Source organism: Mytilus galloprovincialis, chromosome 14 (genome assembly GCF_965363235.1).
Source record: "Mytilus galloprovincialis chromosome 14, xbMytGall1.hap1.1, whole genome shotgun sequence".
Taxonomy (NCBI): Eukaryota; Metazoa; Mollusca; class Bivalvia; order Mytilida; family Mytilidae; genus Mytilus; species Mytilus galloprovincialis.
Window position 1 is genome coordinate 31655141 of NC_134851.1, and position 27377 is coordinate 31682517.

Below are 27377 nucleotides of genomic sequence, written 5' to 3' on the forward strand. Positions count from 1 at the left end.
TTTCTTAGTGTAATTTGACAAAATTGAACCTTTTTGGCTGCGAAAAGTGAATTGTTATTTCACTATTTCACTTTCATTATTGATCGAACAAAAAAAAAATTAAACTTTATATTTTTTATATATCTCGTAGCTAATGCCCCTCTAACAAATAAAACATTGACATACATGATCATCTTGTAGACATCTTTGAGAAATTTTATGGAATAAGACATTATGTGATTCACCCCTCACCAATCATCCAAAAAACTTTTGACGAGGATATTTTTAGTTGATTTGTAATACACGGATCAATAGTGTTAAATTTGGCATGTTTTTCATCTTTCTCATTTGCTACCAAATATGATGCTGCAATTATGATTTATTATTTGTTTTCTGTTTTGATATATAATTGTTCCCAATATTTTATTAGCTTTGAGTGAATATAAAGTATCGTTAGGTATAAATTAGTCGATAAATGTGAAATTTTATTACCAATTAAAGACATACTTTAAGAAACTTATGCTTTGTTAATTGCTCTTTAGAGGGGAGCATATCACTTTGCTAGAGAACAAGTATTTTAAAAAGATCAATCATTACTAATATTTCTGCATGTGTATTACTGAAGATAAACCTAGGTCTGTTGCCATTTTTATACCTCTGCTTAACAAAACTTTGGTATTTAGTGATCAGATAGTCCGTCCCATCCCTCCCTATTATATCATATCTGATGAATTTAGTAAAGTTCAATAAAGTTTCAATATTATATCTTCGGTATATAAATAAAAGAGACATTAGAGCTGTTTAAGTCAATAAAACAGCATGCATTGTTGGGTCTTTGTCAATCCAATTAAAAATTGATCTATCATCATCTTTCCTGTTTTCTGATCATGTATTGCAACATAGCAGAATACAAAAGTGATGCAAGATTGGCTTTTAATTAGATTGGGTATCTGTCTTGTTGATGTCTTATTTTTTACAACTTCTTAGTTGGTAACTGTCGATTGGAGGATACATGGTACAGAGTATGTATAGTAACTGCACTCCTCTGATCCAGGATCAAGTGATAAGACCTGTTCATTGTCTGTAGGAGATATATATATATTAAAGTCCCAAATCTGACTGGACACTGCAGTGTGTTTACATGTATATACAGCCATGTCTAGTCAGAATGGGGACATTTAAATATAAGATATGATGTCTAATGATTAAATAGACTGCCATGCTCTTTGCATGTGAAAGACTGTTGATAGGTTACTTATTCAGTGGTCTAGATCTTTAGGTCAAGATAAAGTAATTTGTTGTAGTGCAATTTTCTTCTTATTTTAGTTAAACAAACTTTAAGTATTTTCCTAATCATTGTCAGGGTTGACCCTCTGACCTTACTAACTTAATAGATTTTGTTTTAATTTATCTTCATCCTGAATATTCAATCTTCTGACATCAGACTCGGACTTCTCTTGGACTGAATTTTAATGGGCGTATTGTTATGCGTTTACTTTTCTACATTGGCTAGAGGTATAGGGGGAGGGTTGAGATCTCACAAACATGTTTAACCCCGCCGCATTTTTGCACCTGTCCCAAGTCAGGAGCCTCTGGCCTTTGTTAGTCTTGTATTATTTTAATTTTAGTTTCATTATCACTGAACTAGTATATAATTGTTTAGGGGCCAGCTGAAGGACGCCTCCGGGTGCGGGAATTTCTCGCTACATTGAAGACCTGTTGGTGACCTTCTGCTGTTGTTTTTTTCTATGGTCGGGTTGTTGTCTCTTTGGCACATTCCCCATTTCCATTCTCAATTTTATAAGATATATTTACTAAAGCAAACAACCCAGAGTGAATCAATCAAAACTTCTTTCAATATTGTTTTTTATCATCTTCTTTGAAATTCTCATAGGACATAGATAGGTTTCAAAGGTTAGGAACACTTTCATTGAGAAGTTTTACAACTTACATGTTGTGTTCTGCTATTTGAATGATTTATGATTCTCTTTTTTGTATTGATTAGTATACTTAGTAAAACTCTCTTGGGATCTGTTATTTAGAATGGACTGTTTTAATACTAAAGGTAATTGATTCGAAGTAATTGTATATATCTGTGTCCTGAAAATTTATTTACGATAAAGTAGTCAGAAGGTCTTTATTGGAATCATATAGCTTCTATGCTAGCTGTTGTTATTTTCATGATTGACAGTTTTGCAAATTTTTTGGGCATTTTGAGAATATCAGTATTACATATTTATGAATGAAAAGGATTTAACTTAGTACATGAAGTAAAGGAAATAATTATATATATATATATATATATATATATATATATATATATATATATATATATATATATATATATATATATATATATATACATATATCTGTGTCTTAAAAATGTATTTACCATTAAAGTAAGTCAGAACGTCTCTATTGGAATTAGTTTATCTTCAGTGTTGAAACGTTGTTATAGTCCTGATTGATTATATTGCAGCGTTGTACATTTTTTTAGCATTTCAAAAATATCAATATTACATGATATGGAAAGGATTTAACTTAGTATAAAACGGAAGTTATGATTTGTTAAGGAACTACTTTATTACATCATAAAGATATGTAAGTACTTCTTGTTAGCTTTCAATACACTATAAGCATACCCTTTAACTTGATTGTAACTCCATTTTTAAAAGGGCCCTGGGTAATTATTGCAATTTCATTGTTTGTTTTGTCATTTTTGATGATGATCATTATTAATTATTCTTTAACAATACTGTTATTTGTGTTTTTGTTGACTGTCATAAAAATATAAATGAGTTTAAAACTTTAAAAAAATGTTGATGTCAGGCCTAAGATAGCAAGGAGCATTTTATTTGATCTTATGTTGACAGACTACTTCAGGGGCCAGGATAGGGAAGGATTTATAAGTAGGGCTTATACTCTTTTGAACCTTCACATATATATTCTGTATTTGTCAGTCCCAATACAATAATGTTTATTGGAGCCTGTATGTCAATGGTTTGCTGATTGCTGTTTGTAATATCTGTCGAACTTTAATTTGTCATTTTGTTATAATGTTATTTTTTTTTTGTTTATTTTATTTTATTTTATTTTGTCATGTTTGAGGCCTTTTATATAGCTGTCAAATTGATGATATAAATTTTGCTCATTGTTGAAGGCTGTACAGTTGCTTATAATTGCTTAAATCCAGATAATTTAATCACTTTTAAATAAACTTCTCACTGGCAATCATACCTATGACATCTCCTTATTTAATATTATGTTTTTGGAATGTCGGACATCCATCTTTTTATTGAGCATGTATCTCAAAGTACAGTTTTGGATTAAGCTCACATCAGCTTGAAACTAAACATACATTTATATATGATTATCAGATGAGATCTTTTTCAAATTTATACCAAATTAAAAATCTTTTAGCACCTACCTACAAACCTCTCACTCTAAATTTCATAGTATATACCTTTCCATAGGCTGACCTAGGCATTATAAGTACATATATCATTGAATTAACTATTCAAATCAATTATAAATCTGAATTAATGGTCAAGTTTCAAAGCTTCATTCTTACCCAATAGACATTGACCATTTATCTTCAGACTAGCTATAGACCATGATTGTTAGAGCTTATTTGATTAAGTTAATGAACTATATAAGTTAATACACATTATATGTTTGCTTGATTAATCGTCTGCCTGATTAATCATCTGATTGATGATCAGCGATTGTTGTGTTTTATTGATGATTGGGAAATGACTTTCATTTGGATAGAATTTTTCTGATAAGATTGTTGTAAGTAAAAAAACATTTGTACTTGAAATTTCCTTTTAACATGGTCGATAAAGCACTTTAGAATTGCTAACTTTATCAACTTCATAAATTTGTTTTTGTAACATACAATTGAATATTGGATATTGATGTCCTGGGATAGAAAAGTATATTTCTTTAAGTAGAACTATTGTATTGATAAAACAATTAGCTCAGTAGCTTAAAAAAATGTATTGAAGTAGGCATGTTATAAGAAATTTTAGTAGTTGAAAAGATCTATTTGGTAGAAGATCCTTTCTTTTATTGTAGCAGTACATCCCTCTTAATTTTTTTTTTTATCCTTTTTAAGTTCGGTAGCAACAGATCTTTTTTCAACCTATCTATCTTAGCATTTCTTATAACTATAATATAATATTTGAACTTATTTTGACATTTAAGGAAGTCCAGAGCTGAAAATTCTATAGATACACTCTACAATAGTTTTAGAACATGTCCTGAAGGCTTTATTATCCCTTGTGTTTCTTTACTTCCTATACGACAATCACTAAATACAATGGAACCAAATCCTTCTTTTACCATCAATTTAATGTTCAGAGTTCAAAGTGAAATAAACTCTGTTTTGAAGGCTGTATTATAATAATATCCCATGTGTTTCTCTTACTTCCAAATGACTTAATACAATGGAACCAATTTTTGTTCCTTTAGGTGTCATACCACCAATTACTCCCTCAAATTTAGAAGGTATGTGAAAGTAGGCCTACTCAGACAAAAAATAGTGCATTTGATCATCAAACTTTTGTTGAAAGAGAAATATATTAAGACCATTTTGAGCCAAATTTTACCTGTCTAGGAGTTTGCATTTAAAATTGAGGATTAATGCGCTCCATGGTATACTAATTTAAGATTTCCAGAAAACCAGGGGTTATTTTTAGTGGTACCTCCTTTCGGGAGCTCTCTTCTTTCTTATATGATTTTGAATGTATGATGAAAATTGGCATGCAGAAAGGTGACACCTGTACAATTCAGGATATACCTAGTTTCTATGAAGTTAAACTTAAGGTAAAATATTTAGAAAGCTGTGAAAATTGCAAAATTTGGTTGAACAGATAGGGACTTTTAATTGGTGGTATGACACCTTTACCATCAATTTGAACATGTCTTGAAGGCTTTATTATCCCTTGTGTTTCTATACTTCCTATACGACAATGACTATCAATATATTAACATTGTACATGATCTGTTTATACAGTAAATAATTCCTTGGTGAGATTAACAGCAGTAATTGATGTTCAAAGTTGAAAGTTAGATAAAGTCTACAATTTGAACATGTCTTGAAGGCTTTATTATCCCTCATGTTTTCTTTACTTCCTATACAAAAATGACTAAATACAATGGAACCAAATTGTCTTTTTACCATCAATTTGATGTTCAGAGTTGAAAGTTGAATTAAGTCTACAACAAGCTCAACATCTTGAAGGCTTTATTATCCTTTGTGTTTCTTTACTTCCTATACAATGCTATAAAAACATGAATAACTACAATGGAACCAAATTGTCCCTTTACCATCAATTTGAACAAGTCTTGAAGGCTACATTATCCCTTGTGTTTTGAATTTCTTTACTTCCTATACAAGAATGACTAAATACAATGGAACCAAATTGTCCCTTTACCATCAATTTGAACATGTGTAACATGTCTTGAAGACTTTATTATCCCTTGTGTTTCTATACTTCCTATACGACAATGACTAAATACATTGGAACCAAATTGTCTGGTCATCAGTAAAATTGACTATCAATATATTAACATTGTACATGATCTGTTTATACAGTAAATAATTCCTTGGTGAGATTAACAGCAGTAATTGATCAATATTTTGTTTTGACAGAACCAAGCAGAACTAATTTAACATTTGCTTTCATGCAGACATGCAATGATACAGTATTAAAGGCTAATATATATGTTAGAAAATGAGCTTTTGATTAAATTAAAGATACAGTATTGGTAATTTTTTGTTTTTATGATCAATCATTTTAAGGCAAATTGAGGTGATAAGTGTCCTACAAATCTCTTCTATTGGTGATGATGATAGATCCATAAATACTAGACAAAATGGGAAATTATTTTGGTTTATCTAGATTTTTACAAGATATGAAAATATTATTTGGTAAATATACTTTATTTAAGTTCTTATCCAAAATCTTTATAGTTTATCAAAAACTTCAGAAGAAAAGCATTAAAAGTTGTACTGTTGAAATCCATTGGAGAAAGGAGAAAAAAAAAACAGATAACAACTGTTATTGCACCTGGAGTGAACTAGTGATATTGTGATTGGTTGAAGTTGGTCACATTGGGACCTCGTATAGATCTGTAGCTAGGTATCAGTAGATTTTATATGGGTATGATGACGTCTAGTCCACTAATAATGTTATATATTAATGTTATTGTATTTTTATACAAAACTTTGCAGGAAAAATCCTATGTGCAATAAATTCATTTTACCATTCATAACTATATGGATCCTTAGGGGGTCAGTAGTTAACTATATAACTTATAGTATGTTTTGTCTTTACAGAAACATGGTACATCTATGAGAGGACCAAGACCAATCAAGCTTGATGCCGAGGTAAGAATTATGTTATAAGTGGCTAAACCAATCAAAACAGGTCAAAGTTATTTTTAGAAATTTATACTCAAAATGTAAATATACATCTGTCAGGATGACAAATTCAACAACCCATCCATAACAACCAAACCACCAGTGAAAAGTCCTTTGTAACTGACCCTACGTGTGGGGTTTTCTGCATTGTTGAAGCCCTTTAAAAAAAACACCATGCAGCAAATTAATTTCACAAATTTTCAATTAACTTGATAAGAAGGATCAAATTTAAAATATTCACAATGATTTATATTTGTATTATTTGTCTACTCACAAAAATCATGACAATTAAACTGCACACAAAAAATAGTTCGGTTTACAGTATGTTATCATGGATATACAGGGTTTTCAATCACATTATATAAATATTCTAAATGACATTAGCTGTTGTCAAACATAAAAAAAAAAAGTTAAACAGTTTTACAAAATTTGTTTTTTCTTTTAAAATATATCGATTTGAGAACTTCTTGTTTTGTGATACTTAAAAACTTAAAACGAATGATATGAGATTTTATTTCTCAGAGATTAGTTTGTAACACTTAAAAGATTTCATAGAACATTGAAATGAATGTCGGTAAATCATTCCACCAGTTTTATTGGTTTGTTCTTTGAGATTTAACGATGTAGAAGTGAAGTTGAAAACAATTTTTCTAAGATCCACAATTGTTTTATGAGCTGATGATAAAATTTAGTGCTGGATTTGTATTTGGTATTGAAAATAAATTTGAATTTATTTTATTTTGATTGACCTAATCTTTTGCTATATTTTGAATTGGAAAGAAATAACTTTATTTTTGTTGAGGTTATATAATTTGCTATATTAGAAAGCTACTCTGAAATAATTTTTTATACGCCCGTAAAAATTTTGACGGGACTAATTATGGTATACAAATGTCTGGTGTCCGTCCGTCTGTCCGGCGTAAACATGTTGCACCGTAATTTGAGAACGACGTATCCAAATTTCATGAAACTTAATATAGTTGTTTCTAATAATGGTCAAATGATCTGTATACTTTTTGGTGAAAATAAGATTTAAACTTTTTGAGTTACAGCACTATGTAACTAAAACAGGGGTGTGTTTTTTTTTCACATGTCGCACCGTATCTCAAAAACGATTCTTGATTATTACTTAAAACTTTACACACTTCTTAGTTATATTAATCTTAATATCTGTATTCTTTTTGGTGATGATTTAAAATTTCATTTTTGAGTTATTGAGTATTTTGTAAAAAAGGGGGAGGGGGTTTTTACATGTCGTGCCGTATCTCAAAAACGATTTATGATTATTGCTTAAAACTTTACACACTTCTTTGTTATATTAACCTAAAGATCTGTATACTTTTTGGTGATGACTCAAAATTTTATTTTTGAGTTATTGAGTATTTTGTAAAAAAGGGGATGGTTTTTTTTTTTTACATGTCGCACCGTTCTCAAAAACAATTTATGATTATTGCTTTAAACTGTACACACTTCTTTATTATATTAATCTAAAAATCTGTATACTTTTTGGTTTTATTCAAAATTTTATTTTAGTGATATTTAGTTATAAAAAAAAAGAAAACAGGGTGGGGGGGGTTTCACATGGCCCGCCGTGTCTCAAAAACAATAAATGGTTATTGCTTAAAACTTTCTCAGAAACTATTGATGGTTATTGCTTAAAACTTCCACACAAGACGTTGGGCGTATCATGCGCTCATTGCGCAGCTGTTTATTTAAAAATCATAACATTATAGAGTTGTCTATTTCGTTTAACAATATTGATAGATATTTCTTAGTTTCTATATTTAAAATTCTTTCATTTGAAAATTTGGAGTTAATACGTTCTGACAAATAACATGAACAAAAACCCAAATGCTGATATGATCAAAAAAATTTATATGTAGCATTTGGAGGATACAAAATTTAAATGTTTCAGCAATAATATTATGCCTATTAATAACTCAAATCAATATCTTTCAATTGACAAGCCTGACTGACAATTTCACTATTTCTTTTGACAAGGATATTATTCTTTGGGTTGTGACATACTTTTCCCCATACACAATTAAATGAAAACTGAAGCATCCAGTTATATTATATTTCTGTCTTGAATAAACAAATGGTTAAAGATTTCTGATATTTGAGCCATGATTTAATTACAGTAATAAAGATTTCTGATTTCTTTATATTTATTTTCTTTCTCAGTGTATTGATTGTAAAAAATGTTTTGTTAGACTGTTTTTACCAATTGCAACATGTTATTTCATTTGATTTTTTTAGAAAAGCTGATTTAAGGAAAAAAATATCAGATGTTTCAATCAATTTTTCTCAGTGCATACTATAGCTAGTTATTTTTAAGTTTATATACCATATCTACTTTATTACCTTATAATTTACTGAACCTTTACAGCTCTTTGGTGTAAACAAGTAAATAACAAGTTATAATTGCAATAAAGCAAGTTTAATTATGAATAACCTAAATCAGACTTTTTAATTTTTCGTCGTATATTGTTATCATGTTGGCGTCGACGTCGTCGTCGTCTTCGAATACTTTTAGTTTTCACACTCTAACTTTAGTAAAAGTGAATAGAAATCTATGAAATTTTAACACAAGGTTTATGACCACAAAAGGAAGGTTGGGATTGATTTTGGGAGTTTTGATCCCAACATTTTAGGAATTAGGGGCCAAAAAGGGCCCAAATAAGCATTTTCTTGGTTTTCGCACAATAACTTAAGTTTAAATAAATAGAAATCTATGAAATTTTGACACAAGGTTTATGACCACAAAAGGAAGGTTGGGATTGATTTTGGGATTTTTGGTTTTAACAGTTTAGGAATTAGGGGCCAAAAAAGGGCCCAAATAAGCATTATTCTTGGTTTTTGCACAATAACTTTAGTTTAAGTAAATAGAAATCTATGAAATTTAAACACAAGGTTTATGACCATAAAAAGAAGGTTGGGTTTGATTTTGGGAGTTTTGGTCCCAACAGTTTAGGAATACAAGGGGCCCAAAGGGTCCAAAATTGAACTTTGTTTGATTTCATCAATAATTGAATAATTGGGGTTCTTTGATATGCCGAATCTAACTGTGTATGTAGATTCTTAATTTTTGGTCCCGTTTTCAAATTGGTCTACATTAAGGTTCAAAGGGTCCAAAATTAACAAAAATTGAATCCTTAGGGTTCTTTGATATGCTGAGTCTAAAAATGTACTTAGATTTTAGATTTTTGGCCCAGTTTTCAAGTTGGTCCAAATCAGGGTCCAAAATTAAACTGTTTGATTTCATCAAAAATTGAATAATTGGGGTTCTTTGATATGCCAAATCTAACTGTGTATGTAGATTCTTAATTTTTATACGACCGCAAATTTTGAAAAAATTTTCGTCGTATATTGCTATCACGTTGGCGTCTGCGTCGTCGTCGTCGTCGTCGTCGTCGTCGTCCGGCGTCCGAATACTTTTAGTTTTCGCACTCTAACTTTAGTAAAAGTGAATAGAAATCTATGAAATTTTAACACAAGGTTTATGACCATAAAAGGAAGGTTGGTATTGATTTTGGGAGTTTTGGTCCCAACATTTTAGGAATAAGGGGCCAAAAAGGGCCCAAATAAGCATTTTCTTGGTTTTCGCACCATAACTTTAGTTTAAGTTAATAGAAATCTATGAAATTTTGACACAAGGTTTATGACCACAAAAGAAAGATTGGGATTGATTTTGGGAGTTTTGGTTTCAATAGTTTAGGAATAAGGGGCCAATAAAGGGCCCAAATAAGCATTTTTCTTGGTTTTTGCACAATAACCTTAGGTTAAGTAAATGGAAATCTATGAAATTTAAACACAATGTTTATGACCACAAAAGGAAGGTAGGTTTTTATTTTGGGAGTTTAGGACCCAACAGATTAGGAATTAGGGGCCAAAAAGGGACCCAAATAAGCATTTTTCTTGGTTTTCGCACTATAATGTTAGTATAAGTAAATACAAATCTATGAAATTTAAACACAAGGCTTATGACCATAAAAGGAAGGTTGGTATTGATTTTGGGAGTTTTGGTCCCAACAGTTTAGGAAAAAGGGGCCCAAAGGGTCCAAATTTAAACTTTGTTTGATTTCATCAAAATTGAATAATTGGGGTTCTTTGATATGCCGAATCTAACTGTATATGTAGATTCTCAACTTTTGGTCCCGTTTTCAAATTGGTCTACATTAAGGTCCAAAGGGTCCAAAATTAAACTTAGTTTGATTTTGACAAAAAATGAATCGGTTGGGTTCTTTGATATGTTGAATCTAAAAATGTACTTAGATTCTTGATTATTGAAGTTTTTTTGGTCCAGTTTTCAAATTGGTCTACATTAAGGTCCAAAGGGTCCAAAATTAAACTTTGTTTGATTTCATCAAAAATTGAATCCTTGGGGTTCTTTGATATGCCAAATCTAACTGTGTATGTAGATTCTTCATTTTTGGTCCTGTTTTCAAATTTCAAATTCTACATTAAAGTCCAAAGGGTCCAAAATTAAACTAAGTTTGATTTTAACAAAAATTGAATTCTTGGGCCTCTTTGATATGCTGAATCTAAACATGTACTTAGATTTTTGATTATGGGCCCAGTTTTCAAGTTGGTCCAAATCAGGATCTAAAATTATTATATTAAGTATTGTGCAATAGCAAGTCTTTTCAATTGCACAGTATTGTGCAATGGCAAGAAATATCTAATTGCACAATATTGTGAAATAGCAAATTTTTTTTTAATTAGAGTTATCTTTCTTTGTCCAGAATAGTAAGCAAGAAATATCCAATTTGTGCAATAGCAAGAATTTTTTTTAATTGGAGTTATCTTTCTTTGTCCAGAATCAACTTAAATCTTTGTTATATACAATATACAATGTATATACACTTTTTACTACCAACTGATAAATTTAAATAATCTTTACCATTCAGTGATAACAAGCAGTTTTTTTACATCTTAATATTTTATGATGTATTTAAATGAGTAGTTATTGTTGCAAACTCCATTAGAAATTTGAATTGATATCAGTTTTGAAAAAGGGAAACGGGGATGTGAAAAAAAAGGGGGGGGGGTAAATTTTTCTCATTTCAGATTTCATAAATAAAAAGAAAATTTCTTCAAACATTTTTTTGAGAGGATTAATATTCAACAGCATAGTGATTTGCTCAAAGGCAAAAAAAACCTTTTAAGTTCATTAGACCACATTCATTCTGTGTCAGAAACCTATGCTGTGTCAACTATTTAATTTTAGATTTAAAAAGTTTGAAGAAGAAATCTTTAATTGATTTGTAAAATCTTGGCATTTGTTTTGTGTAAAAAAAAACCATGTAATGTCAAAAATTTGATCACAATCCAAATTCAGAGCTGTATCATGCTTGAATGTTTTGTCCATACTTGCCCCAACTGTTCAGGGTTCGACCTCTGCGGTCGTATAAAGCTGCGCCCTGCGGAGCACCTGGTTGGTCCTGTTTTCAAATTGGTCTACATAGTCCAAAGGGTCCAAAATTAAACTAAGTTTGATTTTAACAAAAATTGAATTCTTGGGCTTTTTTATATGCTGAATCTAAACATGTACTTAGATTTTTGATTATTGGCCCAGTTTTCAAGTTGATTCAAATCAGTATCCAAAATTATTATATTAAGTATTGTGCAATATAGCAAGAAATTTTCAATTGCACAGTATTCAGCAATAGCAAGAAATCTTCAATTGCACAGTATTGTGCAATAGCAAGAAATTTTCAATTGCACAGTATTGCGCAATAGCAAGAAATCTTCAATTGCACAGTATTGTGTAATAGCAAATATTTTCAATTGCACAGTATTGCGCAATAGCAAGAAATACAATATTGTGCAATAGCAAGAAATTTTCAATTGGAGTTATCTTTCTTTGTCCAGAATAGTAGTTGAATCAACTTAAATCATTGTTTTATACAATATACAATGTATATTCACTTTTACTACCAACTGATAAATTTAAACAATCTTTACCATTCAGTGATAACAAGCACTTTATTTTACATTTGAATATTTGATGATGTATTTAAATGAGTAGTTATTGTTGCAAACTCCATTAGAAATTTGAATTGAGATCAGTTTTGGAAAAAGGGAAAGGGGGATGTGAAAAAAAATTGAGGGGGGGGGGGGGGGTAAACTTGTCTCATTTCAGATTTCATAAAAAAAAGAAAATTTCTTCAAACATTTTTTTGAGAGGATTAATATTCAACTGCATAGTGAATTGCTCAAAGGCAAAAAAAATATTTTAAGTTTATTAGACCACATTCATTCTGTGTCAGGAACCTATTCTGTGTCAACTATTTAATCACAATCCAAATTTAGAGCTGAATCCAGCTTGAATGTTGTGTCCATACTTGCCCCAACCATTCAGGGTTCAACCTCTGCGGTCGTATAAAGCTGCGCCCTGCGGAGCATCTGGTTTTATTATATATTGATGTTCATTTAGAACTAGTCTATTAACTGTAGGTTAAATTTTTTAAAAAAATCTGAGTAAGGTTATTATCCAGATATTAATCATGTTAATTGGTTTTAAATGCCAGGATGGCAGAGGGGTTAAACTGTTCATCCAATAGCAATTACTAGCTGCTTTGTATATAAGTAAAAGGAATATTATGATGAATGGAAATTTGAGTCATTCTCTGCAAGTGGTGGGTGTATTAGACCTTGACCTTTATTGACTTGGATTCTGAAGGTTTTGGTTCTCTCCAGGCACTCAGACATTGCTGCCACAATATAGATGAAAGTCCAGTTGTTTATTTGTACATGAATTTGCAAATATATTGAAATTCTTCATTCCTTTCAGCATACATTTATTATTTATTTATATAAAAATAAGATGTGGTTTGATTGCAAATGAGACAACTCTCCACAAGAGACCAAATAACACAGAAATTAACAACTGGTTACAAAAAGAAGATGTGGTATGATTGCAATGAGGAAACTCTTGACAAGAGTCCTAATGACAGAAAAATTAACAACTATAGGTCACCATACCGCATAGTCAAAAAAGTTTAAAAGGCCCTAAAATATGTAAAACAATTCAAACGAGCTATAACAACTGAGTTACAGGCTCCTGACTTTGGACAGGCACATACATACAGACTGTGGCAGGGTAAAACATGCAAGCTGGATCCCAATCGCCCCTGGGACCTGGGACAGTGGTGTAACAGTAATACAATTGACTATTAAGATATAAACTGACAAATGATGGAAATAAGGTCCGTTTCACCGTGCTTAAATGTCATTCACTAATTGGTCCAATTGTCCTATCATTAAATCTTGCAGTATTTTTAAAACAAAAACAAATATTTGTCTTTGCAGGAACAAGCCAAAATTGCCAAGTTGGGGCTGGAGATGAAATTGATTACATCTGAGATGGATGCAGAAACAGATAAGTGGGAGGAGCCAGACAATGACATTGTCAAACGTGCCAAAAACATGTCAAGCATGGCATTTTCAATGTATCTGTTTACAAGAGGGGAGGGACCATTGAAAACAACACAAGATCTGTTTGTACAGGCTGAATATTTCTCAGAAGAAGGATATAAACTGTATAAATCTGTCAGGGAATTTGTTGATAGGGTAGGTTTAATGAAGAGTTTTTGAGATATGATATATTTAAGGTTAAGAAAGTGTTTGCATACCATAGACATTGTTTTTACTGAAAATTAAAGCTCTTAAATCTGTCAAGGAGTTAGTTGATAGGGTAGGTTTTAATGATGTAAACTTTAAAAATCTGTCAGGGATTTCGTTGAAATGGTAGTTTTAATAAAGGGTGACCTTAGCAAAGAAAAATCATCAATTAGTCATTTGGAATTAGCTCAGGATTTACCTATCACAATAGAACAGACTGAAAATTGGTCACCTCTGTTCTCATGGCAACCAACAAAATCCATCATTCGTAAAAAGTTTTATAGTGTGTTTGGACCTCTGGCCCTCACTAGTCATGCTAGTAGGTGAAATCTTTTATTTAGAGGAACTAGATTAAGTGGCACTTTGGCTCATCAACTTCCTGTTCATCAAACAAATATTAACAGGTATGAATTTAAAAACTAGAGCTCTGAGTTCAAATTGTTGAGGACTATTCCATTAAAATGTATGTGGGAGAGAAGGAAGGGACTTTCAAAATATTCCTACACATAAAAACCAATTTTTAGATAGTTTTTCATAAGGCAATAGATGCATACTGAAAAATGACCCATGACAACCACATTCAATAATTAATCTTCCTTCCTACCCCCCAACATATATTTTAGTGGAACAGCCCTTACATAATAATGTTGTTATTACAGGTACCAGTCTGTGCTCACAGAGATGAACTGCTTTCCTATCTTGAGAAGATTCCTCCCTCCTGTCAACAACTACACTCAACATTGAAAATCTCTACTGTGGGTAAAGCAGCTACATTCAGCAAGGTAAGACTTCAGAAATAACTCTGTAAGTTTGAGCAAATCAAAAATGTAGATACAATATTTGGAAACCTCAATTTGTGTTAAAATATATGATTTTTAAGTTTAGTATCTTGTGTATAATTTGGAGTTTAGTATAACGTCCATATATTTGTGTAGGGGGCAGCTGAAGGACGCCTCTGAGTGCAGGAGTTTCCTCCCTGCATTGAAGACCTATTGGTGACCATCTGCTGTTGTCTGTTCTATGGTCGGGTTGTTGTCTCTTTGACACATTCCCCATTTCCATTCTCAATTTTAACGATGTTTAAGATTGTCATATATCTACCCACCTTTAAGAGTCGACTAGTCTGATAGATTAACAATCTATCTGTATGTAGGACTAGACTACTCTTAAAAGGAGGGTAGTATATTTAGGCTTATAATGAATTCACGGTTAAGCTTACAAACAACTTACCAAATATTATACCTTTACATACACACTTAATGCATTTTGCTGTAATGATATTTATTATAAATTTCTTCTTGAAGATAAAGATGTACAAATTGGCAAAATTATTGCTTAAATCTGTTCCATGCTAGCTAGCGATTTTACTTTAAAAAATTTCTTTTTTCATTTCAGGTTGATGGTGCTATTCAAGAAACAAAGAACTTGATGAATGTCATTGCTAAGGTTGTCACTACATCATTCATATGTGCTACAAAGGTAGGATTTTTAAAAATATAATGCATTATGGGTAATATTTAAATCCAATGTCATTGCATTGCTAAGGTAGTCACTATATTATTCATATGTGCTACAAAGGTAGGATTTGTAAAATCTAATGCATTATGGGTAATATTTTAAATCCAATGTCATTGCATTGCTAAGGTAGTCACTATATTATTCATGTGCTACAAAGGTAGGATTTGTAAAATCTAATGCATTATGGGTAATATTTTAAATCCAATGTCATTGCATTACTAAGGTAGTCACTATATTATTCATGTGCTACAAAGGTAGGATTTGTAAAATCTAATGCATTATGGGTAATATTTTAAATCCAATGTCATTGCTAAGGTAGTCACTTTATTATTCATATGCTACAAAGGTAGGATTTGTAAAATCTAATGCATTATGGGTAATATTTTAAATCCAATGTCATTGCTAAGGTAGTCACTTTATTATTCATGTGCTACAAAGGTAGGATTTGTAAAATCTAATGCATTATGGGTAATATTTAAATCCAATGTCATTGCATTGCTAAGGTAGTCACTATATTATTCATATGTGCTGCAAAGGTAGGATTTGTAAAATCTAATGCATTATGGGTAATATTTTAAATCCAATGTCATTGCATTGCTAAGGTAGTCACTATATTATTCATGTGCTACAAAGGTAGGATTTGTAAAATCTAATGCATTATGGGTAATATTTTAAATCCAATGTCATTGCTAAGGTAGTCACTTTATTATTCATATGCTACAAAGGTAGGATTTGTAAAATCTAATGCATTATGGGTAATATTTTAAATCCAATGTCATTGCTAAGGTAGTCACTTTATTATTCATGTGCTACAAAGGTAGGATTTGTAAAATCTAATGCATTATGGGTAATATTTTAAATCCAATGTCATTGCTAAGGTAGTCACTTTATTATTCATATGTGCTACAAAGGTAGGATTTCTAAAATCTAATGCATTATGGGTAATATTTTCAAATAAACAAACACCAAAAGGTTGTAATTTGTTAAAAACATCCTATACAATTGAAATTCAGTCATGATAACATATTCTGTATCTTATACACTAGCCACCACAGGTCATTTTAAAGATTTAACCTTGTCTGTCTGTATATCTGTTTGTCTTAAAGTCCCAAATTTAGTTTCTGTTTTTTCAGTTTCTTCAACCAAATTAAATGAAACTTTTTTCACAATGCTTATTACCACCAATTCAAATATGGGTGGTGCCATATTCACCATTCTTGAGTTATGTCCCTTTATACTTGAAAAATTTGTCAGATTAGCAGTTTCCACAATGGAAGTTTATTTTACCTCAACCAAATGTTTTGCAACTTATACAAAATGCTTGTTACCACAAAACACAGATCAAGTGTGAATTAAGATGGTGTCATTTTCACCATTCTTTAAAGCAATTATGAAACTAAGAATATGTGTCTTGATTTCCAATGAGACAACTCACCATCAGTGAACCAATGAATTGGAATTTAGTTGCATTCACTTTCACACTTTCACTACTCAGTTGGGACTTGTTAACATCCTCAAGTCTTTAAAATCTACTTAACAAGCTACTTCATTTGTATAGCAATAAGGATTAAATTTGAAAAGTACCTCAAAAATATGAATACTTCTTGGTGGAATTGAGATTTAGAATGATATTGTGTGATGGGGGAGTGGGGGGGAGGGGGAGTATTTGAATATAAGAATGGGAAATAAAATGACTACCATCACACAATGAAGAAACAAAATTTCCACCAATTGTACAAAACAGGGTACGGTATATAATAAAGCTGCAAGAATGAAATCACTTAAATAAGAAAATGTTAATTTGTTGCACAATAACAACCCACAATTAGATACATGTAGAGTCTTCAAGCTGAGTGGCAGGCCTGGCAGTCCTGGCAGCCCAGGCGTGTAAAATTGCTCTCGGGTCTGTAAAAATCATATAAACAGGCCAACAGAATCTAAACTAAAATTTTCAAAAATTGAGCTCCGGGCCTGTAGATTTAACAGTTCATCGTGAAGACTGAATGTACACATGAATAATTAATGTTGTAAGGACAAGAATGTCTTCTGATAAAGTATATAAAACAAGGAGGATGTTTACTATAGACAGCAAATCAATACACCAACACAAAATTGTCTACAGTTTGAAAACTTTATAACTGGAGCTCTTTCTAAGTACTAAATTGATGTTGCATTGAAGTTTTTTATGATGTGTCCTGTGTTCTATTATTTGTCTGTCTGTTTCTATTTATCCATGGCATTGTCAGTTTTATTTTTGAAATTACCTTTATTTCTTTTTTTCCAGTACATAAGGGACTTTTAGTTACATAGTTATTTAGGTTTTGTTTCTTATTTTCTAAGATGACCTTTCTCTTTTGTAGTACAGTATAGACTATCGTAGATCCCCAGGAGGGACAAGACGATGGAGGACATCCTACGAGAACAAATCTAGTAGTGACAGTGAATCAATGCACAGTAGTACACAATCAGATGGTCTTAATAGAAGTTCATCATCAAACAGACAGTTCTCAAGCAACAATAGTCTGGAAAAAGAATCTTAGCGTCTTAATAGAAGTTCTTCTTCAAACAGACAGTTCTCAAGCAACAATAGTCTGGAAAAAGAATCTTAGCGTCTTAATAGAAGTTCTTCATCAAATAGACAGTTCTCAAGCAACAATAGTCTGGAAAAAGAATCTTAGCGTCTTAATAGAAGTTCTTCTTCAAACAGACAGTTCTCAAGCAACAATAGTCTGGAAAAAGAATCTTAGCGTCTTAATAGAAGTTCTTCATCAAATAGACAGTTCTCAAGCAACAATAGTCTGGAAAAAGAATCTTAGCGTCTTAATAGAAGTTCTTCTTCAAACAGACAGTTCTCAAGCAACAATAGTCTGGAAAAAGAATCTTAGCGTCTTAATAGAAGTTCTTCTTCAAACAGACAGTTCTCAAGCAACAATAGTCTGGAAAAAGAATCTTAGCATCTTAATAGAAGTTCTTCTTCAAATAGACAGTTCTCAAGCAACAATAGTCTGGAAAAAGAATCTTAGCGCTAGAATCTAAGCACTAATGTTAGTTGTGATAGTAAATCTATGTCATAAAACTACACTCAGTACTTTCGAGTTCCAAATATGTGCTTGGAACATATAATCCAGAATTTTGAATGGTTAGTTTCTGAGTTTGAGAATGATGATTGTAATGAAAAAATTAACAACTACCATGAGCTGTTCCCTAAAAACATACATGGGACCCAATTATCAAGTATGAAGGGGTATCATTTTTTTTTTTTTGGTAAATCTAATTGGAATTTCTGAAATGTGTAGGTTTATTTCCTACTTTCAAAATGCTTTCACTAGGTACCATAAGGTTTTAATGTGTTCAAGTTGCTATTTAATGAAATATGATTTTAGGCTTTTCTTTATTATATATACATGATGGACACCAAAATGATTTTATCAGGAAAAAAAAAAAATTTGATATATAAAAAAACCTGGTTCATACCATTTTTTCAGGTAAAATGAATGCTTTTGACTTCATATAACTACTTATAGGAATAGGGAAAGAGCAAGGATATATTCTCATAGCTTGGAAGGCACTTTTATTTAAATTTGTTGGGTTGTGGTTATATTGATTGAACATTCAAAGGAAATTTATAATTAAAAATTCATGCATGGTGGGGTCAAATAAAGTGCCCGTACACATTTATTTGTGAAACAGCCTTAAGTGCAGAAAAATTCAAAGAATAACAAAAAAACATTTGGTATGTTCATATATATTTACCATTGAAGCATTCCTTTTTAAAATGCCCACTATTTACAAAAAAATATCACTTATCTTTCAATATTTATATTAAGACATGTTTTGCAAATGGAAACACACTTTGTGTAGAAATTGTATATTTTGAATGATACACAAGTCCTAACTGTTAAAGAATTTTCTAAATGTAGGTTTATCTTAACCATGTTTCCATTTTAATGTTTTTTGGATTTGTTCATGTGTGTTGTTGAAATTTTTGAACAAAGGGATGATAATGTGTAAATATTTTTTTACCTTTTTGATTTATATTTACTTTCTGCATTAAAAAAAATAACTCAAAATATTGTATGTACAATGTATCTATATTTAATTGGATTTTCAAAGGAAAAATCGGTTAATGATTTAATTTTGGGATGTATGGTGGGCGGCTGTCAAGCAGTGTCCATTCATTAACATGAAAACTCTTTGACGTAATCTTTTCAAATTAAGATATGTTGTTTCCTATGACTAAATGAAGATCAAGTTTAATATTCACAATTTTACTTTTCTCTTTGTTGAGTTGAAGACCTTTCAGTAGCAAAAGAGATTCTTGATATATGATTTATTTATACTGAGTTATTTCCCTTTGATTAAAGTTATCAAACTAGCCATAAAAGTCTAATCTAATCTTCAATTCATTTCATTACATTGTGTTGAAAAATGCCAATGCCAGTTTATAACTTATTGATAGAATAAGGTTGTATTTTATTTTCTACCTCTTGTTTTCCAATGTTGAAATTCAATGGTATGTGATTGAATGACAAAAATTTTAAATGAGCACTTTCCCATGTAATTTTTATTAATCAATCTTAGGCTATTCTATTAGAATGATTGTAGAAGCGAAGCCAATGGATTGAATTTTTATTTTTGGACATGATTAGGGGTCATTTTTATGCTCATTTAATGTATGTAAAATTTCTCAAAAAAAGTTCCCATTCTGCACCAAAAAGTCTTCCAACTACTAGTCTGAAGAGCAATATTCAGAATTTTTTCTTATGTATCTAAAAGTGTATAAGTTTTGAAATTATTAACTAGTTTGAATAAATTTTACTAAATTGGTCTTCGGACTAATGGTTAACAGTGCAGACTGCAATCCTATCTATTTTAATGGAATAGTAGAAATATTTTTTTATGGTTGAGTCATTTCATTACATGCTATCTGATAATAAATATTTCAATGGTATTGTTTAATAGATTGTATATATTTGACAGGACTGTTTTTATTTGTTTTTGTTTTCTCTGAAATCCATTAATTGTAATGCATGATATTTCTATGCAAAATATTGTTTGTAAAGTGTCATCTGATTGGCCAGCATCACATACATGATAAATAAGGATTATAATTCTAAAATGTGTTTTCTTGACACTCCCATCCTTTCTACATTAAATGAAGGCAGATCATACTATTCCAGCATAAAATCTGGACCTTGTTTTTTCAGCAATTTCGGTTTTATTTTTTTTGAATATACAGGTATATATTATGACTAAAATTTTATTCAATGATGACATGAACTTTCAAGTTCATGTTTTTATTTTCTTTACCTGAATGTTGGTATTGGGGTAATTGTTTTGTAATATTCTTAAAAGGATAATACTTTTTAGACATTTTTTTTGAAATTATAACTTGTTTATTGTAATATTAATTTAACATGTTTAATGAAGATTGTATTTATCAGATTTTTTAATAATTATAAAATCAAGATCAGTATATTAAGGTTTTAATGTGAAGAGTTTTGTATTTTATAATAGAAGACTTATCTCCCTTTAATGGGATAAATTTGCATATTTCTCTTTAAAAGTTTGTATATTAATGTATCTTTTGACTTTATTTGTATATTTCAAATGATGTGATGTAGAATAGAACTTTTTAGATTGCTAGATACTTTCAAATCCTTCATCTCTCAGGCCTTATTTGCCATTTTGTGATCTGTGCTCCTGACCTTGAACAGGTCAAATAAGACAGGAGCACATACTGACATTTTGTAATACATTGCTGTCTTGATGTTAAAAAGGGAGTCAAATGAAGATTTATGACTTATTTCACCTACCTGCAACAAACTGCATCACAAATGTATTTAAATGCCTTTTTTTAAATGATCGTGTGTAATTATTTTCAGGGGTATAAATCCTGTAAAAATTAATTGTGTTCAAAATTATCCGCTTTGTATTTCAACTGATGTTGTCCTTTTAGAATTAATTTTGAATAATGTGTTCATATCTGGAGAAATATGTTTTATAATATAAATATAATTTGAACTCCAGACATAAAGTGGTTCTGATATAAAGCATTATTTTATTATCATGGTCTTTTAAAAAGTAACTGATGTTTAGATCGTAGGGCTGTTCAATTAGTACATACATTCAAATTGGGTTCCCTGGTTCCCATATATGTTTTTGTGGAACAGCCCTCATGAGAGAGACTAAATCAGTTTTAAATATTATACTTTTTATCATTTAAATTTTGAAATGTTTTGAGTTATTTCCCTTCGATGAAAATATTCAAATAATGATTTACAAAGATTATTCTTAATGTTTCTAATTTTCTGATTTTTGCATATTGGAAGTTATAATTATCAGTTGTTTTTGTATGCCTTGGACTCCTGCAGCTTTTATATGCCTATCTTAAAAAGAGATTAAAAATTCTCACAGATTAAACAATTGATCCAAGTACATTTTACATGTTTTAGGTGCTTGTACTTTTGAAATTATAATCTGTAAAGTATATTTAAGAATCTTGTTATGATTTTGCAAACAAGATAAATATCTCTTACATTAGAAAATACTGTAAATACAGAAATTAATGTGTGCATTTATTATTACAATTTCATCATTTTAGACTAAATTGCAATTTTTTTTTTTACGATATTAAGAAAAATACTGTTTAGGTCGAATAAAAAATTACAAAATGTGAATTTAAATTATGGGATTTTAACCTAATTGCATTTTTCACAATAATATAAACATTGCAGTAATTCCTGAATTTACAGTAGACAATTCATATGCTTTTACATCCATTCCAATTTTTGTTATTCATTCCAGTAATACGCTTGTTATTATATTTTTTGCTTTTTGTATAAAACTGCCATATTTATTTATTGCCTTGAACATAAATAAAACTTGTGTGCTGTATATGACAAATTGTTCGATAATAGTTTGTGTGTGACTGAGAGAGACTTAAGCCTAGAATCTTAAGTAGTGTTGGGTAAATTAGGCTTGCATGAAAATGGCGTGCAGCAATTGTGTTTTTTTTCTAAGCAAACGTTTTTATACATGAATTTTTATTTTATCTGCCATATTAAGAATTAAAATGATTCCCTGTTTATTTTTTTCCCTAGTTCTGTCACAAAACAAAACATTTTACATTATAATTTCAAATAAGATTGCTTTTTTCAATGTCATTAGTTATATAAAGGGCCACTAGCTGCCAAATTCATGTTCATCGATTTGACTCAAATTCTCATATTTTATTTATTTTTCCAAACTATCAAAAGTATAAAATAAACAATTTACAGGACATGGTCTCAATAAGATGTAGCTTCGTTTCGTGTAAATTTTAGCCAAGATGCCATCTAATTAACTATCGAGTTGACCTTCTATGACCATATAAGTGATGTAAACATAAACATAGATATGAATAGATTAAGCAACTCGTGCAATTGTATTTTTATGATCTCATCCAGGAATGTGCGTAATGATGAGGTTAAGCAATACAATTTTAAAAATGGTTTATACATAGTTAAAGGGAGATAATAATTTTTAGATCAGTACTATGTTTGTATTAGCCAGATACAACAATGCTTTTTATGCATTCATGTGAATTGAAACAGAATTAATGAAAATGGAAGACCCAAACATAATACTGATATCAATAAAGATTTATTTCCCTTTACTGAGGTCTACTTTGTAAAATCTGTGAAAAGATAAAACTATTTTATTTATGTAGCCATCTGTGTTTTTTCAATCTTCTCATGAGATCTTACTATGAAGATGATAAGTATTACGTAGTTTGGTTACAGCCTTACTGGAAATTACAAAGACTAAGTTTTATTTATAAGTTTAAAGGGGCACTAGCTACGAGATATATAAAAAATCAAAAGTATAATTTTTTTTGTTCAATCATTAATGAAAGTGAAAAAATAGTGAAATAATAATTTGCTTTTATCATCTAAAATGGTTCAATTTTGTCAAATTAAGCTAATAAATATTGATAATGACTTATTCCCTTGCAAATGAATAATTCGACCTCATTAAATCTGTATTCATGTGAACTCCAATTTAACCCCGTAGAAAGAGATAGAATAACGAATGCATTGTCCATGTACGGGTATTTAAAGGAAAAGAAGGTCAACATTGAAAGTGAAACTAGGTAAATAATTTGATTAACTGATTCGATCCACTCGAAATCATTCTTTTTAAGGTAAAAACAAGAATGAACATAAATTTTTAATCTACAATACAAAATTTAACATACTTTAATTTAATGTAGTCTCCAAGGCATTTTTTATACTGAATGCTTAAATATGTTTTGTGACAGTCTTAATGAAAGGGGGCTTTGAAAATGAGAGTTTTGTAAGTACCTTGAGTGAATTGAAGGAAATGGGGTAATATTTATACTCAAATTTTATATTATTCAAATGGCATGTGATTCTATCTTTTAAATTCTTTAGTGTTATCTGGTTTCTGAATAAATATTTTATATATAATCACAATTGTTTGTTGATGATTTACTATTATTTTTAAATCTTATCTTTAACCTCAAATTAAGTAATGATTGTTTTCTAACAGAGAATGTGTACCAATAAAAACTTTTAAAAAAAGAGTTTGTAGTCTAAAACAGAAAAAAAAACTATTGTACTAATTCTTATTTGATCGGACATTTTATTAACTTAGCTTCAAGTTTCTTTTTCGTTTCCGAAACATGAGTAAAAACCCATTTTTGCAATGCCTTTGTTCCTTAGTTTTCTAAATATGTACCTCATGAGTGCAATATACATTGATGTGCAATTACAGAACTGTTTATCCAATTCATTGTTACATAATCTAGTGCATTCTGGGTAATATTTCCAAAGAGTTCACAAGGAGGTTGATATTAGTTTCAAAGTAATAAACAATTGAAATTCGACCAATGACATTATGCTATTTACATTTTAGTGTGCGAACAATAGACTACCCATAATCCTTTAAATTCTGATTCAGCAAATTAAGGGTATTATATACCACATTTTGTATTTTTATTAGTATTGAGTTTGTTTACTCCTTTTATCCTATAATGTAACTTTTAAGGTAGTAATACTAATGTATTTATATTTAAGTATCTTTAAAATGAAAATCAGATATCCATTTGATTCTGTTTATTAATGTAGGGCATTCAAATTGATAAGTTACCTTGTATGAATGAGTTTCTATTTATTATTATTTATGCTATAATTTGATTAAATAATTATGCTCGTTATTTTGTTGTGTTTTATTAAAATGCCATGTTCATATCACTATGCCTGTGATTCAGGGGTTGGCATTTGTTGCTATGATACCGATTTGTTTTCAGTGCATTATTTTGTATGCAAATGAGGTGAGGCCCTTTTGTTTTCTTGTTTTACATGTGTCATTTTAGAGACTTTCAAAGCTGACTTCTTGGTATTGGCTTTGCTCATGGTTTCAGGTCATACTGTGACCTATAGTTGTTTATATCTATGTCAAATGGTCTTTTATGAAGAGTTGTCTCATTTGCAATTATACCACAATTACTTATCTGATTCAGTCAGATCATCTGGTTTTGCTTTTTCCTGCTTTTAAAATAGTCAGGTGAAAGGGCTTACAGAGCAAGCTCGAACTAATGAACCTGACCTATACCTACAATTCAAGTTTTACACACTTTTGTGTCAATTGTTTTTGACATAAATTTTCGAGAGTTGAATATATTTTTTATTCCCCATTTATGGCATTATGCTTTCTGGTCTATGCATCCGTCCCTCTGTCCCGCTTCAGGTTAAACTTTTTGTTTGAGGAGATTGAAGTCCAATCAACTTTAAACTTAGTACACATGTTTCATATGATATATTTCCATGCCAAATTGGAGATTTTGCCCCATTTTCACGGTCTACTGAACATAGAGAATGATAATGCCGATGGAGCATGTGTGTACTGGGGACACATTTGTTGAATAGTAGCATATGCGAAAGGCTTCTGAATATATTCTTAAACTCTTGGAAATGCAAATAAAATCTATTATCTTTATTCCATTATTCATTTGTATATAATTTAATATACCCTACTTACTGTGTATCAAATGATATGCTATTGATCTTCATCGGTCTTTGTGACCATTCATCTGAAACTCATCAAGACATAGGAGATCAATCATTTAACATAAACTTTTATAATTGATGGCATTATTTGTTATATTCTCTGGACAATGATATATTGGAGTTACAGGACATTAAGCACTCTGTTTTAGTACTGTTACAATGGAAAACCATACTAACTCAACTTCTTTAAATCTGGGTTACAAAACAGCTCTCTTTTCTAGATTTGTTTGCAATCATGTGTAAAACGTAACTATAAGGTGACAAATTATGTATAGCTGTTTTGGCAAAACTTTTAGGAATTTTGGTCCTCAATGCTCTTCAACTTCGTACTTTATTTGGCATTTTAAACTTCTTTTGGATTAGAGCGTCACTGATGAGTCTTTTGTAGACGAAACGCGCGTCTGGTGTATATACAAAATTTAGTCATGGTATCTATGATGAGTTTATATTCCACATCTTCCTATATCTATCAGAAGTTGAAACGCGCATCTGGCGTAAATACTTAATTTAGTCCTGGTATCTATGATAAGTTTATTTCTCTAATTTTTGTGCTATTTTCACCTTTCCTGACTGGTGTGAGAAAAATATTTCTCCTCACTAGTGAAAAATCTGTTCTCGGCAAATGATTAGTCGAAATTTGATTATGTCGTCAAAATGTTTTGTTTTCTTCTCAATTTTCCTATTGTGACGTCATGAAAAAGGCGACCTTGCCTGATGACTTCGCATATAAAGAACACAAGTTTCTGAAAATCTTTGAAAAAGAATGATTAAAGTCATCAGAGAAACAGATTCCGACACTATAACTCGTGTATTACGATATTTCTCCACTCTCGACAGTTAAATTTAGTTATTTACGCTTTAAATAATAAAATTTAACTGTCTCGAGTGGAGAAATATCGTAATACACTTGTTGCAGTGTAGGAATCTTAATTTACACCACTGATCTATGTAAGGAGAGGATTGTGCGCCTGCAAAAATGTCTCCAACTATTTTAGGAAATATTGTGTGATTTGCGATTAAAACCTGGCTTGATAAGTCTTTGTTCCTGAGTTTATCACTACTTCTGAATCTTAATCTAGCATAGCAGAGATTACAACATACTATAGATGTTATACAGTCAATGTCGTGTAATATTTTCATAATTCAGAATTTCGGGTTACAAAATGATGGAACTCACAACTGCAATGCCCTAATTGAGGGCAAATTCCCTGGTAGGATCTAAGAACATTCGATTTCATCTGGGTGTTTTATATACTTTCTGCGATCATTATCAACATCTGTTGAAGACAACAAATTTCCTCGAACTGTTGTAAACATTTTCAATGGCCAATGACATTTACATTCCAAGGGATTGAGTAAGTGAGCGAGAGTTTCTTTATAAGTGTGATAAATAACGACAGTAGTAATATACCACTGTTCAATAGTCATAAATCGACATCATAACACCTTTGTCATACAACCTTAGAAAAAAGGTGTTGTATGTACAATTATTTTCACACCATATCATTAGTGCTGGGAGTTTTGACACTGTTTATCATAAAGGAAATATCAGGTGTACAATCTAATAAGCAAATTGTAAACAAACTACTAGGCGACAAATTATGTCGCACTATTTACCACTGTCCTATGTAAGAGGAGGATTGGGCGCCCATAAGCATGTCTCATGCTAGAAGCCTGTCATTTAGTGTTTGCCGTTTGTTTGATGAAACGTTGTCTCAAAGTAATCATACCACATCTGTTTATTAAATATAGAC

At 30.5% G+C, this 27377-nt stretch overlaps 1 protein-coding gene across 2 annotated transcripts in view; it reads left to right on the top strand.

Annotated features, from left to right (window-relative positions):
- Nucleotides 1-24770, top strand: part of LOC143058919 (alpha-catulin-like) — a 60017-nt gene extending 35247 nt beyond the window's left edge. For both annotated transcript variants that reach the window (XM_076232394.1, XM_076232395.1), the window contains 5 exons: nt 6323-6373; nt 13721-13981; nt 14692-14814; nt 15428-15511; nt 17911-24770. In XM_076232394.1, coding sequence (XP_076088509.1) covers nt 6323-6373; nt 13721-13981; nt 14692-14814; nt 15428-15511; nt 17911-18090 — 699 coding nt within the window. In that variant the 3' untranslated portion in view covers nt 18091-24770. The remainder of the gene's footprint in view (nt 1-6322; nt 6374-13720; nt 13982-14691; nt 14815-15427; nt 15512-17910) is intronic.
- Nucleotides 24771-27377: the final 2607 nt, after the last annotated feature.